Genomic DNA, 16,600 nt, shown 5'->3' with positions numbered 1-16,600 from the left:
CGAACTCATGCGGAAGTGGCTTAAGCTTCTTAGTGCTGTGCTTTAACCCGCTGCACCACCAGGGAGGGCCCAGAAACAAGTTTTAATAAAGATGAAGACCTGCTTTAAAAATGAAGACTCTGCTCTCCTACAACTACCTCAAGAAACAGCTACAGTTTTTTTATTAGTAGTAGTAACTGCTAGGGCCTTAATGCCACTGTAAAAGGTCACAGGCACTAAAGAAATTATGGTGCCCATATGTAGTTGAAACAGTCTGTGAAAAAAAGAATCAATACTTAGATGCATTCTCAAATCAAAATACCTTTTTTGGCAGATTATAAAATCCTAGATGATATCAAAAAAGATAAATGCATATTTTCGTTGTTATTGTACCCCTAAGCATGTCCTTGGGCTGTCTATCACCTGAGGAATCTGGTACTCACTGTACCAAAAAATAATTGAAATATTGACCTTGACTAGGCATCTGAGTAACTCCAAGTACATTGGTAAAGACCTCAGTGGTGCACTTGATCTTCTCTTTATTGTTATTACTACTATGTGTACTTTTATTGTAAGATATTTTAACATATAGGATATAGGATCATTTCTTATTGTAAGTATTTTGCTTTGTTGAACTATCTGCTATGTAAATAACCAATATTTGCCTTTGTCATTCTGATGCATAATTCCCTGGAACGCCTTTCATTTTGCTGTACAATTTCATCTTTATGGCTGACTACTATTTCATTTAGGTCAAATTTAACATCTCTGAGTGTGTTATGTAAAATGCAGAAAGTTCTACTTGCCCTATGGAATACCTATAGGGAATAAATAGTAACATGTGCAGAAGTGCTTTCTAAACCACAGTGTTCCACAAGTTTCCACTATTAACTGTTGTGATTATGCAGGCTATCATCTGAATTATTAGGGACATTCTTTCCAAGCCTTTTTATTTGATCTGAAAGAATTAATTTTTTCCTTAAGGGAATTAATCTGTATTAGAATACTCTGCCATCTCTCAAGTTCTCCCAAAGCCACTTAATTCACTGTTCATTCAGGTGCACTGGAAAACAGATTGGCCCCAGGGATTCAAGGGATTCTTAACAGTCTCTTGTTTAGATTCATCTGAGAAGGTTGCTATAATTCAAAGAAGTATGCTAGAAATTCAAAGCAGAAATAAGAGGTAGGTACACAGAGACTAGAAAAGCCTAGTTACTTTGAGGACTACCTGATAACCCAGGTACTGTTCTAAATTCAGTCCCTGTGAGTGTATTTTAATGTACTAATACCTATCACTATACAACAAAGACTGATAATTCTGGAATTCAACCAGATTCCAAACAGGGAGAATCCCTCTGACTGCACATGTTATTGGGCAAAGCGAGCCATGTAAAGAATAGTGAACTACAGTAAACGCTGTCATTAAAAATATGAAAAATTCAGGCACCTCTAGGAAAAAGAACTGTATTACAAGTAGTCATACTGAAAATATACCATCGATTAGTAAAAAATAATTCATCCTCATAACCATCAATACCTCTTAAGTCTGGAAAACAATATAAATAATGTATGGTGATATGTAATTTTAAAAGATCAGTGATCATTTGCATTCTTCAAAGCAATTTACCACATAGCAAATTACTCATTACTGGTATTCAAATAACATGTTAAATGCTTTAGTTCTTGTATTAAACCCAATCTTGTTTTGAGGAAAATATTTGATTAAACAGAAGTTAAGTTTATTTTTGTCTTCCCAAATTATTATATGATCAAATTATTACCCCAGGTAAACAAAAATAATGATCTCTCTTTAATATAGCCAGTTCCTCCTATGCCAAAAAAAAAAAAAAAAGCAGTAACCTCTCTTTTTCAGAAATAAGTTCCTTTAATCAGAAAATTAGAGAAAGCAATATGCCTCAAATTAAATTGAACACCAAGAGTTGCTTTAATATACTGTGTTGTGTGCAATATTTTACCTCATTACTATGACTGATTGTTCTTGGGTCTTAACAAGAGATGTAGATCACTAAATTCCATTTCATGTGTTCATGAAACACACACCCAAACACAGTAACAGATAAGCATACCAGGTAAAGTCTTCAAAGCCGAATAACACCATTACATGGCTTTGGTATTAAGAAACATAGCCAATACTTGACATGGGGATTAACTGTTAAATTCTGTATTCATCAGTTTTAGGAATTTAAAAAAAAAATTGTTTTAAGAATCTCAGCAAGGTGGAACTGAAACAATCTTATCAGACCCCAGTTTACTGAGGAAGAGAACCAGAAGTACTTACCCAGTCTTAGATGTGGCTTAGACAGGGAGGAATCCAGGCCAGAATCAAATATCATCCCTTATAAATGTGCCAACAGGGCTCTCCCTTATGGTGCAACAGGTTAAAGCACTGCACTATGAAATTTAACTTTAACCAATTAAAGCACTGCACTATGAATTCTCAGAAGCCTCTGCACCAAGAGTTTGATCCCCAGCCAGGAAGCTGACCCACATGATGTGGCAGACCTTTCCTGACCCGCCCACCGCTCCCCTCAGCACTGTATTTCAGTACATTTGCTTGTTCTACTCCCCACTCTGTCTCTGGTGAATCCTCTCACCCTCCACACCTCTGGCCTATACCCCAGTTCTGTAAGCATAAATAAACAAAACTTAAAAAAAAAAAGTGTCAACCTGTCTCCCAACTGAAAACACATTTCACATTTTAGATCATATGTAAATTAGAGAAGTGCTAAAGCTACTTGCGGTGGTAGTATGATTTCTTCTTACAAGGACACTATTTTAAAATACTGTATTGATGTAAAAGAAAAGTCAAGAAGGACGGGGAAGGGAAAGGAAAGAAGTAGAGAGAGTCAGTACCTTTATTTTCAACCTACAGATTCTACTATTATAAAATCAGTTCAACTTCCACACAGAAATAAGAAGTTTCATACCATTTCAATTTCCTCCTACTCTGAAGAAGATATTGAGGCAAAACCAGAAATTGCAGGACCATTAAAATGTGACAGTGAGTTTTTAACTTTCTTTCATTTAATCTTACAGCTCAGATCATTTCTCATTTCATCAGTCATGGGAAACTTTGTAACTACAAAGTCAGGCTTTTCTATACTTGAAACCAGAGTTGACTTCTAAATTTACTATAATTGAAATTCTAGTAATTTCTGTTTCAATTTAATTACAATCAGATCAAGACAAGGATATCTATTATATTATTTCATTTTAACACTATGATGGAAGTTCTAGACAATGCAGTAAGATAAGAAAAAGATTTTGAAAAAAAAAAAAGAATAAAAATTGCTTAAAGAAGAAGCAAAGCTATCCTTAGGTCATTTAACAAAGAGACTGATATAAGATCAAAGTATTATTAATGTTTATTCAGTATTGTAAAGGTATTCAGAATGGAAACTCAAAGTTATACAGCTAGAGTAGGTGGTGTGATAGGTATTATTATTCTAAAAATAAAAATCACAGGACAAGAAGACTAAGCTCAATGGCCTTAAAAATCACGTAGAACAAGAAGACTAAGCTCAATGGCTTTTGAAGATATGGGATAAAGTTCATAAAATGAAAAACATAAAATGAAAGGTTCAAATTTGATACAAAAGCAAAGGAAAATGGGTGCATAAGTCTGGGAATATTGAACTATTATTTGTATATAAGTATGTTCTCCTATTTGTACTTTTCTCTACCCTCTGAGGTTCCTTGTTTAAATACTGGTCAACTAAACAGTATATTAAAAGGAGAAGAACTGTGCCAGTTACAAACCAAGTGAGTCACAATGTAGGACCCCAACAAATTTTGTTTCTCTGACATTTTCTGGTCTTTTCATCTATGTTCACCTCATTTATAAGACTGTTATAAAATTATATTTAAGTAATATGTATTTTAGTACAATATCATAAACCTTAGCAACTTTTATTTACTATCTTTAACTTTGAAATGCTTTTAGTTTTTTGTTTTCCACATTTTTACAAAAATTATTTAAGCCATTTAGTAATTATAAAGCTTTATTTTTATATTCTTCACTCAGAAGAGCTTTGAAACTGCCCAATCATGCTGTACAATAAACATAATATAAAATGCCTAAATGAGATGTGTGAATGCATTAATGAATTTTCCTGTGAGCTCAGGGTTGGATTATTATCAGCAGTATTTGTCAAAACAAGGTGGCATCAGCTACTTAAATGTACTTACTATTTAACTCTATCTTTGTGTTAAGTGATGTTTTAGATATTTCCTTTCTAAATATTACATAATGAGGCAAATACTGTTTTTGGAGCAAAACTGTATGTCAAGAGTCGCAAGTACAAAGAACCACCTGTTTCAATCACATTAGAAAAAAATACTTAGATTCAATCATAAAAATTGAGGGGAAAATCACTGATTGACTTAAAATAAACTAAATTCTAGGTGAAAAATGTTGTTTCATGTATCAAACAGACCATTATATGACTAAACTGAGTAACGATACGAATTTTGCTATATTATTTAAACAAATCAAAAGCTAATTAGTTTGTAGAATTTAAAAACTGATTTAAAAATTATGTAATTATTTTTACCTTTTACAAGCATATAGATTTTTTTCTGGTGTTGAATGGTTTTGGTATTTTTAAAACTAGATAATTTATCATTTTTTAGAAATCAGAATACTCTCAGATTTTATGTTATTTATACATGACTAGCTGTGAAATATATATACATATATCTATCTATATATATATATATATTTAGTTATGGGAAATGGATAAAAATCTTTTAAAGGATGCATAACATTTTATGCTATGTATATATATATAATCTATATATGTTGATGTGTGTGTATATATACCCATGTGTGTGTTGTTGATTTTTGATCAGTGTATTTATAAACATTCAAAATGGGAAGGGAAGGAAGATAAAGTTAGACATCAGTTTAAACCACCAATATTTAAGAAGAACCTAATGAAAGTGGTGCTATTGCAGAAGTAAACATCAATCCTACTTGGTTAGAATACACAGGTAATTGTTTTTATAAGTGCCATCTAAAAACACCACAGTAAATACAAAATTAAACTGATACATGGGAATACTTTTGACTACTTACTAACTTTTGCTACTCAATAAAAGGTTAAATTTGATTATTTAGGAGCATGTTATCTAAAAAGTTATCAATGGTGTTGGCTTTTTCTTATATTACTACAGCATTTTTGTATAGTCCATTATTTATTAACAAGCTCTACTGGAATGATAGGGAAGGAAATGTAGAGCATCACCATCACACTTTGCAAGGCATCTTAAGTTTGAGGATAAAGGGACAAACTATTTTTTACAGATTTATTTATTTATGCATACAGAACTAGGGTATAGGCCAGAGGTACAGGGTGGTGAGAGGATTCACCAGAGACAGAGTAGGAAGCAGAACAGGCAGATGGACGAAGTTCACTGCTGAGGGGAACAGCAGGCGGGACAGGAGAGGTCTGCCTCGCCATGTGGGTCACCAATGGGGTGGGAGATGGAACTCGCACTGAAGCAGCTACGGCGGGCTTGCAGTGCTAAGCCCTAACCCACGCGCCACCAGGGAGGGCCGGTGACACACTTTATTTAACGGACCTTATAATTGGAGACTTTGGCTAACTATATATAATGAATTGTAAAACTGTTCAGCATTTCTGATATTTCTGATGAGTAGTTTCTTACCAGCAGTGACAAAAGCTTTTGAATCCAAATTCAGCACATTTGCTGAAAACCAGGAAAAAGTTTTCTTCCAGGTGTATTAATATAATGAGAAGAAAGCCTTCAAAATAAGACATCAAAACTGCACAAAGATGTATGATGTGACCAAGTCCAGAGTATGTCAACAGAATCAGAAACTTGCCAGTACCAGTAACAGACACCACACTGCTTCTTACTCCTGCTTATTACCCCAAAATGAGACAAATGCCATGTTATTTTGTCAGAGGGGCAGAGTCATTAGTACTCCTCTGACACTCATCTATGACAGCCTAAGAACACCTTCTGTTCTTTTCCTGTTGGTATCAGAACCAAATAGGTAAAAACAGTGCCACCCCTCACAAGGACACACAGGACACTCAGTCAAAAAGTCACCTCAGGTCTCAAAACTGAGATCCTGACAGTGTAAATGTAAAGCAGAAAACATGGAACACTGTAAATAAGAAATGAAGACAGAAACAAAATCTAAAACTCAGGCAGTTTCTGAAAATACAGTCCCATGAAATACATTATAAAAAAATGAAATAGAGGGCCTACCTTACAGATCTTGTAAAGAGATTCTTGACCATCTCCTCCAGTATCTTTAAAGTAATCATGTGCAGGAAATGTACGATGAATATCTCGAGTAATAACACTCTCCTGGGCTGAGTCCTTAAAAAGAAACAAAAATAGATTGGATTATTCAGTTAAATGTCTTTAAATTATATACATATGTAATGGTAAAAAAAAACTTCAAACAGCAGTATGCACCACCCCCCAATCCAGATACATAGGCCCTTTCACCAGAGACAAATGCTACTAATAGCTTCTTTTGTATTCTTTTAGCCATTTATCTATAAAGGTATGGATATATACATATGGAAGGAGGAGAAGAAGAGGACTCATGTATGCACAACTTTATTATTTGCTTTTTGAAGTAAACAGAAGCAACTCTTTGTTCCTTTCATGTAATAAATTAACTTATAGAATGTTCTGTATCCATATATGCACAGGTATTGTATTCTTTTTAAAAGCAAGTATTAAAAAGAGTAAGACATTCTGGATATGCAATTATTTAACATTGTCCTATTAATAACCATTCTTTTTGCATTTTTCTAGTTAGACTATAAACAATAATACTAGGACAGATTCCTAAAAGTGGAACTGCTAGGTGATAGTACTACCATCTCTGTTAAAAGTACTTTCCTCTCCGGAGTTGCAGTACCAATACATGCTCCAAACAAAAGCAGGGTATGCATTCTTCCACACCCACCCAACACCACAGATTATCTAAATTAAAATTCAGACCAGTCTTTTAAAAAGTAAAAATATTATCAGTCTTTCCCCCTACTAGGTTAGCCAACTTACTCACTTTAGGAAATAAAAGACACAAAACTACTATATTAAAATTATATATGCTTTCAAGATAATGTTGAATAAAGAAATCTAGATTTCTTTTTTTTCAAACAGATTCAGAATCCAAAAGCTCAAAATTGAGAAGTTCTAAGCCTTAAGAAAGTGATAAGTTGGCCCTCCCTGGTGGCGCAGTGGGTTAAAGCACAGCACTAAGAAGCTAAAGCCACTGCAGCATGAGTTTGATTCCCGCCTGCCCCGGAGGTGACCACATGGCGCAGCAGACCTCTCCTGGCCCGCCCGCTGCTCCCCTCAGCAGTGTGTCTCGTCGATCTGCCTGTTCTGCTCCCCACTCTGTCTCTGGTGAAGCCTCTCACCGCCCTGCACCTCTGGCCTGTACCCTAGTTCTGTATGTATAAATAAATAAATCTTAAAAAAAAATGATTAGTCATTCCTTTGATATATTTTATTCCTGTAATGTTTATTCCATCTATTTAAATGTCAAGAAAATAGCATGGGACCACTATGACAGCCCTGATGGTGAAAATACTTTGCACAATTTTGTGGAAGCATAAAACTATTATTGTAAACTAAAAGTATTATTTAATATCTTACTACCTTAAAGATTTGAACAAGGCCACTCTTTAAATGAAGAAAGGGGAAAAAATGTTATTTGACTGAAAAATTATGTTATTTCAACGAATGCTATTTCTCTTTCTCTCTCTACCTGAAATTGTATGTAAATAGAAGAAAGAAGTTAATTAATTTTAAGTTAAGTCAGTGCCTTTCTTGCTGCCTTTTTCATTTCAACCACTATTTCATACTGGGTAATTAATTAGATCCTATATTACAAGAGAAAGGACACACATGGTAAAGTTTCAAATTTGCTACCAAACACCAAACATAATAATTGATGTAAATCAATCAGAAGAAGTTTCAATGACATACAGGATCAGAAAGTTAAATCTGAATAAAAATGGAACTTTAAAAAATTACCATAACTTAAGTAAACTGATAAATAGGAAGTTTGAAATTTCTAACTATGAAGAAAATTTTGGCATGAGATGATGGTATAGTACAAGAGAGCACTATATAAGAAATATTATGAAATGTATGTGTTATCCGGTCTGGCATGGATTCTAAATGGAGGAAGCTGGTATCAAGTTAAAGAATGTTTTCACTGGCCAGGTTTTCTCCAATAGAAGGGTTCTCTTTCCATACAGAATTTCTACTCATAAGTTATCTTAAAAGATGACCAATGAAAATATTACTATAATTGTCAAACTATTTCAAGGGCAAACATGAGCCAAGTTATTCACAGGATAACTCTTTTGCACTTTTCAAGATGTTAAGGAGAGAAATCATTTTCTCTAGAAACTGCCTACTCATTTGGCATCATGCTGTGTTTAAATGGTACCAACACTGATTCAGAGAAAGGGAAATTGATCAAAAATTTCTAGAAAGTAACTTTGCATAATACTGAATAAATTTTTTTCTATGCACTTAACTCATCCTTGTTTGTTTAAAAATAAAGGGGCAAAAATCAAATGAAAAGAACAATTATTGGGATAAAGTGGTGTTTTATCAAATTATATATAGTTAGGTTCTAACTACTTATATCTATACAATAAAGAAAGAGGTATACCAATATATTCAGAAGGAGGATGGGAAGGAAAGGGTAAAACAAATGTTAAATTTGTCAGAGCAACTATTATTTCCATCATTACTTTAGAATTTAGCTTCTGAGGATAAGAGACGTGTTGAAGTCATAATCATAGTGATGACAAAGTCATTACTCTTTGTCTCAATTCTGGACCGTCACCACTAAGAATGTAGGTGGAAAAGGTATTATCTTCTATCTTGCCTGAGGAGTCAGGTTGTAGGAGAAGCACAAATTGAATCAGGTATGAAACAAGTATTAGTAGTGAGAGGTTAGGAAGAAAATCTTGAAAGTTGAGTATCATCTTCCCTACCACAGGCATAATTAAAATACCTCTGACAATTATCCTGGTTTTCTCTAATTTCCAAGCAGTAATTCATAAGGCAACTTATCTTCAAAAAAGACACTGATCTCGTGAAATAAAATCCATAGCCCACAGAGGATATAATTCATCTTGCTGAAGATCAGTTTAAAAACAACTCTATGAGGTATGATGAGTATCTCAATTAACATTTGATCATTTTAAGTGGATTCAATTTATAGCTTGCTATCAAGAGTATTACACAAGTTGTTTTCCCAGTATGATGTATATACCTGACATGTTTATAAACCTCTTAATTCCTATTTTTGAATAGATTTTTCACATGCTTTCTGTGAAAAATAATTGATTGCTGTGAATTCAGGAATCAAGTGTCAACAAGTTTTAGGAATACAGAAACCATTGCCTTTATCTTTTATGAAACAATTTCTGAGTTTTCAAAACTGGAAAGATATTTTTGTAAAGATAACTGTTTCACATGTGACCTCAGCACTAGATGAAGTATAAAAGTAACATCCTGGTAAATGAACATCTTGATTTTACCTTCATTTGTGATATTTTTACAACTATGACAGTGTCTTTTCTTATCAATCCCTATTGTCAAATCCAAAGTATAACTGCATTTTCATTTTGCATTTAGTACAAAGTCATTTCAACTTTATAAGTACCATTCCAATTTGTTAGCGTCATTAAAAATAACAATATAGACCATGCCTAACTACAACCAGTTAGCAGATAAATCATTCCAAGTTAAAAAAAAAAATTTGACCTTAGAATGTGCTTTCTATTCTTACTCCACAGGGATCCCCCTTTAGTTCTATGTTGGAGCTAGATCTATGGTAAAACATCACAAACTGGGTGGTTTACATGTCTCTGAAAGCAGATGGTTTACAGTGGTGGGTCTGATTTATTTGCCTTGATGTCTGCCAAAAATTTAAAGAGTCAGAGATGAAAGGAGAAGATATAAAAGTGTGTTCTAATTTCAAGTGTGCTATTAAAATCAAGAGCTAAATACAGTGACACAGAAAGGTCTGGTCATTGCCAGTCTTCATTCCTTGAATATGGGGAGAAGTTTTAACATAAATGGAATAATACAGAAGCAAAGAAATAAGCACTAACTTAACTATTCTGCAAGCAAGCTGTTTCCCAGGCATTACACACACATGTTGCCAAGTGTCTCAGAATCAAAGTCTGATGCAAAGGTCCAAAACATAAGCCATAGTCTGGTTTTAATAATAATAATAATAATAATCTCTTCAAAGAGAGTGCCAACAATGAGAACTAAGGTCAGTAAGAGAGGAGGGAGTATTTATAGACAAGTCAACATTCATTCCTGAAGGAAGTGCCAGGACTGGAGTGGGAAATATTTAAAGTAGGATAAATTGCATTCCTTGAGCCTGGACAACTAAGAAGTATATTAGACTATGAACACAGTCTGTATTTCCCAGAGATCCCATGTAATGTAGGTCAGAGTTAGAAATGACACTCTAAAGCTCTAATCTTATATTACTTTTAGACACCAAACACAACTAACATACACATGTATGTCCGTATTTGATAGACCCTCATTCTCAAGTTGGCTGACCACTTACTGTCTCAAAATAAAGTTCAGCCAGGACACATGACAATTTTGGAAAATCATAGCAATGGACAATGATAAATTGGGCAATTCGGGGTACTACAAAATAACTGAACTTTAGGCTGCTTTTTCCCAAAGTTAAGTGTATTTCTACCTGTGAATTTTTTAATTATTATGATTTTATGAAAATCATTTGAGAAATAATACTAAGTCCATATTTATTAGTTATTGTGTAAAAACAGGATTATTTCACTTTTCCACAGACATTAAAGAATGCCCTTGATAATCAGTATTTGAAATAGGATAAATTGCATTCTGGACAACAATGAGCCTGGACAACAATGCAATTTGTCAGTATTTGACAATACACCTATTTTTTTACCTATTTATCATATTTTATAATTGTATTAACTGACATCTAAGTTAGTGCTTTTGCCAGGTTGAATAATTTTCTCCTAGTTTTATAAGGAATTTATGATTTTAAAAATCACTGTCAATGCTTCCTTTAAAACTGCATTTAGAATGTGCTTTCTATTCTTACTCCACAGGGATCCCCCTTTAGTTCTATGTTGGAACTAGATCTATGGTAAAACTATATATTTTCATGAACTGAATGACATAAAAATTGAGTGAACATTAAAAAATAAGTTTTCAGGCCCTCCCTAGTGGCACAGGGGGATAAAGCACAGCACTAAGAAGCTAAAGCCACTTCACCATGAGTTGGATCCCCGCCCCAGAAGTGGTCCACATGGGGCAGCAGACCTCTCCTGGACAGCCCCCTCCTCTCCTCGGCAGTGTCGGTCAGCCTGTTCTACTCCCCACTGTGTCTCTGGTGAATCCTCTGGTGAATCCTCTGCACTGCCCCTGTACCTCTGGCTTGTACCCCAGCACCTCTGGCCTGTACCCCAGCTCTGTATGCATAAATAAATAAAAAGCTTTTTAAAATATTAAAAAATAAGTTTTCAGTGGGGGTGAGAGGAAGTGCCGTGGACTATGGTGATGGCACACGGGTGATTTGGTGATGGGAAGCCCACAGGGATTACAACTGAGATGGAAAAAGGCACAAAATTATGTAAAAATAAACTCTTATATTAAAAATTAAAAATAAATTAAAATTCTAAAAATGTAAGTTTTCTATTTACTGCATAATACAAATTCATTCATGCACTCAACAACCACTTTTCTGAGTATCTACTAAAAATCAAGCACTATCTTAGACACAGAAGATATAACTGTTAGCAGGACAATGTCTCTGTTTCCATGGAGCTTATGTTATAGCAATAGCAGGAAAAACATTTAAAATGTTTTAATATTTTAAAACATTTTTAAGATATAACTGTTAGCAGGACAATGTCTCTGTTTCCATGGAGCTTATGTTATAGCAATAGCAGGAAAAACATTTAAAATGTTTTAATATTTTAAAACATTTTTAAAAAGCAAGTATATAATGTTTGTTGTTAAGAAGTACTATAACATAAGCGAAAGTGAAGAAGAGGGCTGACATTTCAATAGAGTAGATCTCCTTTCTAATAAAATAAAATAAAACTCAACTATGATAAGCATTAATAATAAAAGTAACCACTTATTTCTCAATTAATGAGAGTTTAAAAAGCTACTTTGACTTGATTCAGTGGCTGTGAGAGCTTAAAAAAGGTTTTCATATATTTTTCTGGCACTGCTTTTTTATTTAGACCTGGCTCTACAAATAACAACCCTCATTTTTTCAAAATCTTAAGACAATTGATACCTAGTTAAATACAAGTAGTGGTCCCTATCATGCATGGCAACTAAATATAATTGGTAAGCAGTTTACTATATGTAAATAACTGATACTGTATCAAAGACAATTTAAACATTCTGGGGTCAGCTAGGACATATGTCCTTTTCTCAAACTACCATCATAGTTAGGACATTATCACTTTATGCTTGGACTATTTCAGTAGTCTCTAAATCATCACAGATAATGAAAGAGATTTCTCTCCTTCAGTCAAAGCATTTAGGTTGATTTCCTAAAGCACAGTTTTACTTCCAGATAGTATTCACATCCGTCTATAACATGGTCCCACTGCTATCCTCAAACAGAAACAAAAATCATTATTTCATTCTCTGAATCATATTCCATTCTGTAAACTTGCACTGTTCTTTCAAGCTTCAATGCTTTTGTGTAATTTCCTAAGTCCTCCTTCCCTCATTTTCCCCTGTTGAAATCCTGTTCCTATATAAAGGCTCATAACAGACTTCTTTTAAGTCTTTCCTAATGATCCTGAGTGAAATTTAATTCCATCTTCCTTTATGCTTTCATAATACCATGTTGTATATGTACTCATAAAATTTATTACATGTTGCCTTGGAGAGACATATTTTACCTCTACTAATTGAACGAAACCATCCCTTACAGTAACATTCATAATACTCTCTAGTACAGCAGGGGTTCAGCAAATACCTGTAGAGCAAGAGATTCTATAAAGAGGAAATGGTGAACTAAGGCAGAGTATAGTTTGCTCTGCTACTTTAGTGGGGAGTGGTTCCTACCCCACACTGAGCCACAAATTTTCCCTTCTTGGACACTCCCATTTGCCCTATAAAATGCTTTGAGTTGCTCCTTAGGGAAAGGGATTATAAAGCATCATAAGGCAAAATGCCATCTAAGGCTCTTTGCCAGAACAAAAGTCACAATTCAGAACATTTTCATTCACTAAACAGATTTATTATTCCAAACCCTGCTTTGTTAGGAATTATTTGGTGACAACTTTGTAGCAAGTTATCATATATTTGTCTAGAATGATAACTCCCTAATGTAGAGGAAGGAAAAATCAAAGAAGCCTTTGCACAGATTTATCATGATTACAGTCGTGTTGCTTACATCTACCTTCAACCCAACTGTTTAGGTTTAAATGTTTTAGGAAGATGGTACAGTTATGCAATTATCTAAGTAGCCTCAGAAAACTGTCATCTCTTGGCTGTCATATTGTATTCAAGATAATGTTAACGAGTAGCCCTGAAACATAAGTGGGTTAGCATGAGCCAGATAGACTGTCACAAATAGACAAATATGAAAGCCACAGGGAGAGGGAAGAAGTGGTAGGGGTTTTTTTTGTTTTGTTTTGTTTTGTTTTGTTTTTTAAATAATTTCCACATACAAGCTTAAAAAGACACAGCATTCTGACCCTGATTATCAATCAAGGCAACACCTCTGTTTTTTGCCAGAACACCTGCAAACCATGAAAATCAGGGAGAGGCGGCCTTAAAAGCAGAAGCCTTGCAACATTACTGTACAAGTGCCTCTAGGGAAAATCAAGGAAGTTTTGGCAAAGTAAGTGGGGGATGGTGGTGGTGGGATTTTACATGGAAAAGGGCACAACAATATTTCATGAGTAAATGAACTCTTAAATTGTTAGTTTTCTGTTTGTATACTGAGGATTTCAGTTGGACAAGTACTACAAGAATCTGCCCTGTAAATAATATGTATGTGATTCAATGTGCTCAGCTATACTGTGGATTTTATTTGTTGTAGAGTTTTAAAATTCCACATTAAACGCTCCTGTGCTTTGCCTCAATTTTTCGGATCCCAGATAAACACTGGATACTCAATTAAGCTGCACAGGATTTAATACTGCACTGCATAATTACATTAAAAGTTAGGGTTTGTTTATTGAAAATCACACTTATCCTGTGTATTTACTAAATTTGGCAGCACTACAAGCCAGTATTATACTATTGGGAAAATCAATTCCTGATTACTCTTCGTGTAACATTTTGTTCTTACATTGTTTTTTAAATACTTTGATCTGGAATTTACGTTAGTCATATCTGACTTCTCAAGCAAGCTGTATTAAATTTACCTAATTAAAAATGAGTAAATAATAGCTAAAGGCCACAGACACTGCTATAATAGATTCACAAAAATTTGTTCTGAACTATAAAATTCCAAGATGAGGATATCTAGAAAACAATGGACAGACACCATTATTAGTGACAATACCAAGTCTATGAGGCACAGGAAAAATTAAACTCATTACCTAGAAAATGAATAAAATTAAGATATAGCAGATTGGTCTGAAGTACTGAAGACAAGAAGGTAGAGAACAGATAAAGGTTCTTCCACGTTTCCGCTGAATGAAAAGACAAAGATGATGACAGTGTTTTTTCAGTCAACATTTTCTCTCCTCTATTGGAATACCAAACAAAGATCAATCAGTTAAAACATGGAAGTCTATTCTGGTCAAAGAATAAAGTGGCCTCAAAGTTAGCATAAGGACACGAAACTACACTTGCAATTAGTACTGTAGTAACCCTATCAAAGAACAGTTTATTTCTCTGGTATTTACACTGCAAATGTTGATAAGAAGAGGTTGGCAGCCATGTTGTATATACAAACTTTATGTACTGCAATTCAGAAGAAACAAAACCTTATGGGTTGTACATTATACAGATTTTTAATTAAAACAACTTTAAGTAATTTTAGCATCTATACTTATTCTCATTTTTCTGAAAGATTGAAATTTTTTAATTAAGCTGTTATTTTTCTCATATTTTCATTTTTTCAATATTATTAGGGTAACAAGTACAATATAGTAGATGATTTACAATACAGTATATGATTCATAAATATAGGATCCCACTTCCTCAGATGTATGTTACTATACCCCACTGACGATCAAGGCATCCATGGTTCTCCACCTAAATTAAGTTTCCTAAGCTAAGTAACTGAGGCTCTGCAAAATCTAATTATTAACAAACACTGCAGTATATAATTAAAAATTGTGTGCTTGTTAACAAATTGTTAGTTTTTCTTTGATAATACGCAATTAATTGAAAACTGTGATTCTTCTCACAGTACATTTATTAAAATAGACTTTGCAACTGAAAACAATTTAAAAAGAAACTTCTTACCCACATACTAGCCTATTACCTTTGAAACAATTTTTATCAACTGTTTTTATCTGTGTGGCTGCAACAATCCAATCACAATAGTAACTTAGTTCCCATTACTCAGGATTGACAACTTGCCAGCACACCCCTGAGGGCAGAAGTCACTAAAGTCTTATGGTAGACTCCACAGATTGTGGCTAGGCAAAACTGAAAAATAGGGAACATAATTTTCTTGGAAGATTTTGATATTTTAATCAAAAGAAATATGAGAAATTAATTTAGTAACATTTTATTTAACCCAATCTAAAATATTATCATTGTAACATAACCAGTATTTAAAATTAGATTCACTTTTGCAAACTAAGTCTGAGATCTAGTATTAAATTATGATTTGCCACATTTCAAGTGTTTATTAGCAGATGAGGCTAGAGGGTACCACACAAGACAATGCAGTTTTGGGTTATGACTCAGAAACCACATTGTATACATTCAATCCCTTTGCCATAAACATTTCTCTCAGCCAGAAGGAGAGGGGTAAAAGGGTAGGAAAACATCTTTTGGTAATAGAGTAAAGGAGAGAGGAAGGGAAAGGATAGAAATAAAGTTCTCAAACCTTGCCCTCTACACTATAAGTAGATGGTTCTATCACTAAACATTACAGAGAACTGCTTATTCTTATGTTTCTTCCACCAGTCCTCTGAGAGATTAAAGTTTCTTAGGAGTGACTAAAATAAAACCATTATGAAGACTATTTCTTAATCATGCTCCACAAGAGACTAGTAAACACCAGGAAAAGCACAAACTGGTGCATGGCTGTAAATATTTCCTGTAGATTATTTTCAAAGAATTCCACAGAAGATTGTACACATCTCAAACAACTTTTGTTCCCAGAACTATCAAAATTTATGGAAACAAATCTAATTAACCTTGTACTGAGAGAGCATTGACCTGATTATATTGACATTGCCTGAGTTCTTCACTTAAGCAGCAACAAATTAGAGATTATATTATCACAGTCCAATTTGGTGCATTTCTCCCCCCCCCCCACGCCCCCAGGTCTCTTAATCTTTTTAGGCACAATAACAAAGGGCATCAAAGAAGATCTATCAAAATGGGGCATCCTTTTTACAAAGTA

General features: G+C 34.0%; 1 protein-coding gene across 3 annotated transcripts in view; it reads right to left on the bottom strand.

Annotated features, from left to right (window-relative positions):
• The window catches only part of RABGAP1L (RAB GTPase activating protein 1-like), a 521,731-nt gene that overhangs the window by 223,602 nt on the left and 281,529 nt on the right, over nucleotides 1-16,600 (bottom strand). For all 3 annotated transcript variants that reach the window (XM_004688498.2, XM_012729024.1, XM_004688499.2), the window contains one exon: nucleotides 6,241-6,354. In XM_004688498.2, coding sequence (XP_004688555.1) covers nucleotides 6,241-6,354 — 114 coding nt within the window. The remainder of the gene's footprint in view (nucleotides 1-6,240; nucleotides 6,355-16,600) is intronic.

Source organism: Condylura cristata, unplaced genomic scaffold, assembly GCF_000260355.1.
Source record: "Condylura cristata isolate star-nosed mole 26May11 unplaced genomic scaffold, ConCri1.0 scaffold00024, whole genome shotgun sequence".
NCBI lineage: Eukaryota > Metazoa > Chordata > Mammalia > Eulipotyphla > Talpidae > Condylura > Condylura cristata.
This window is presented reverse-complemented; position numbering and strand designations above follow the sequence as displayed.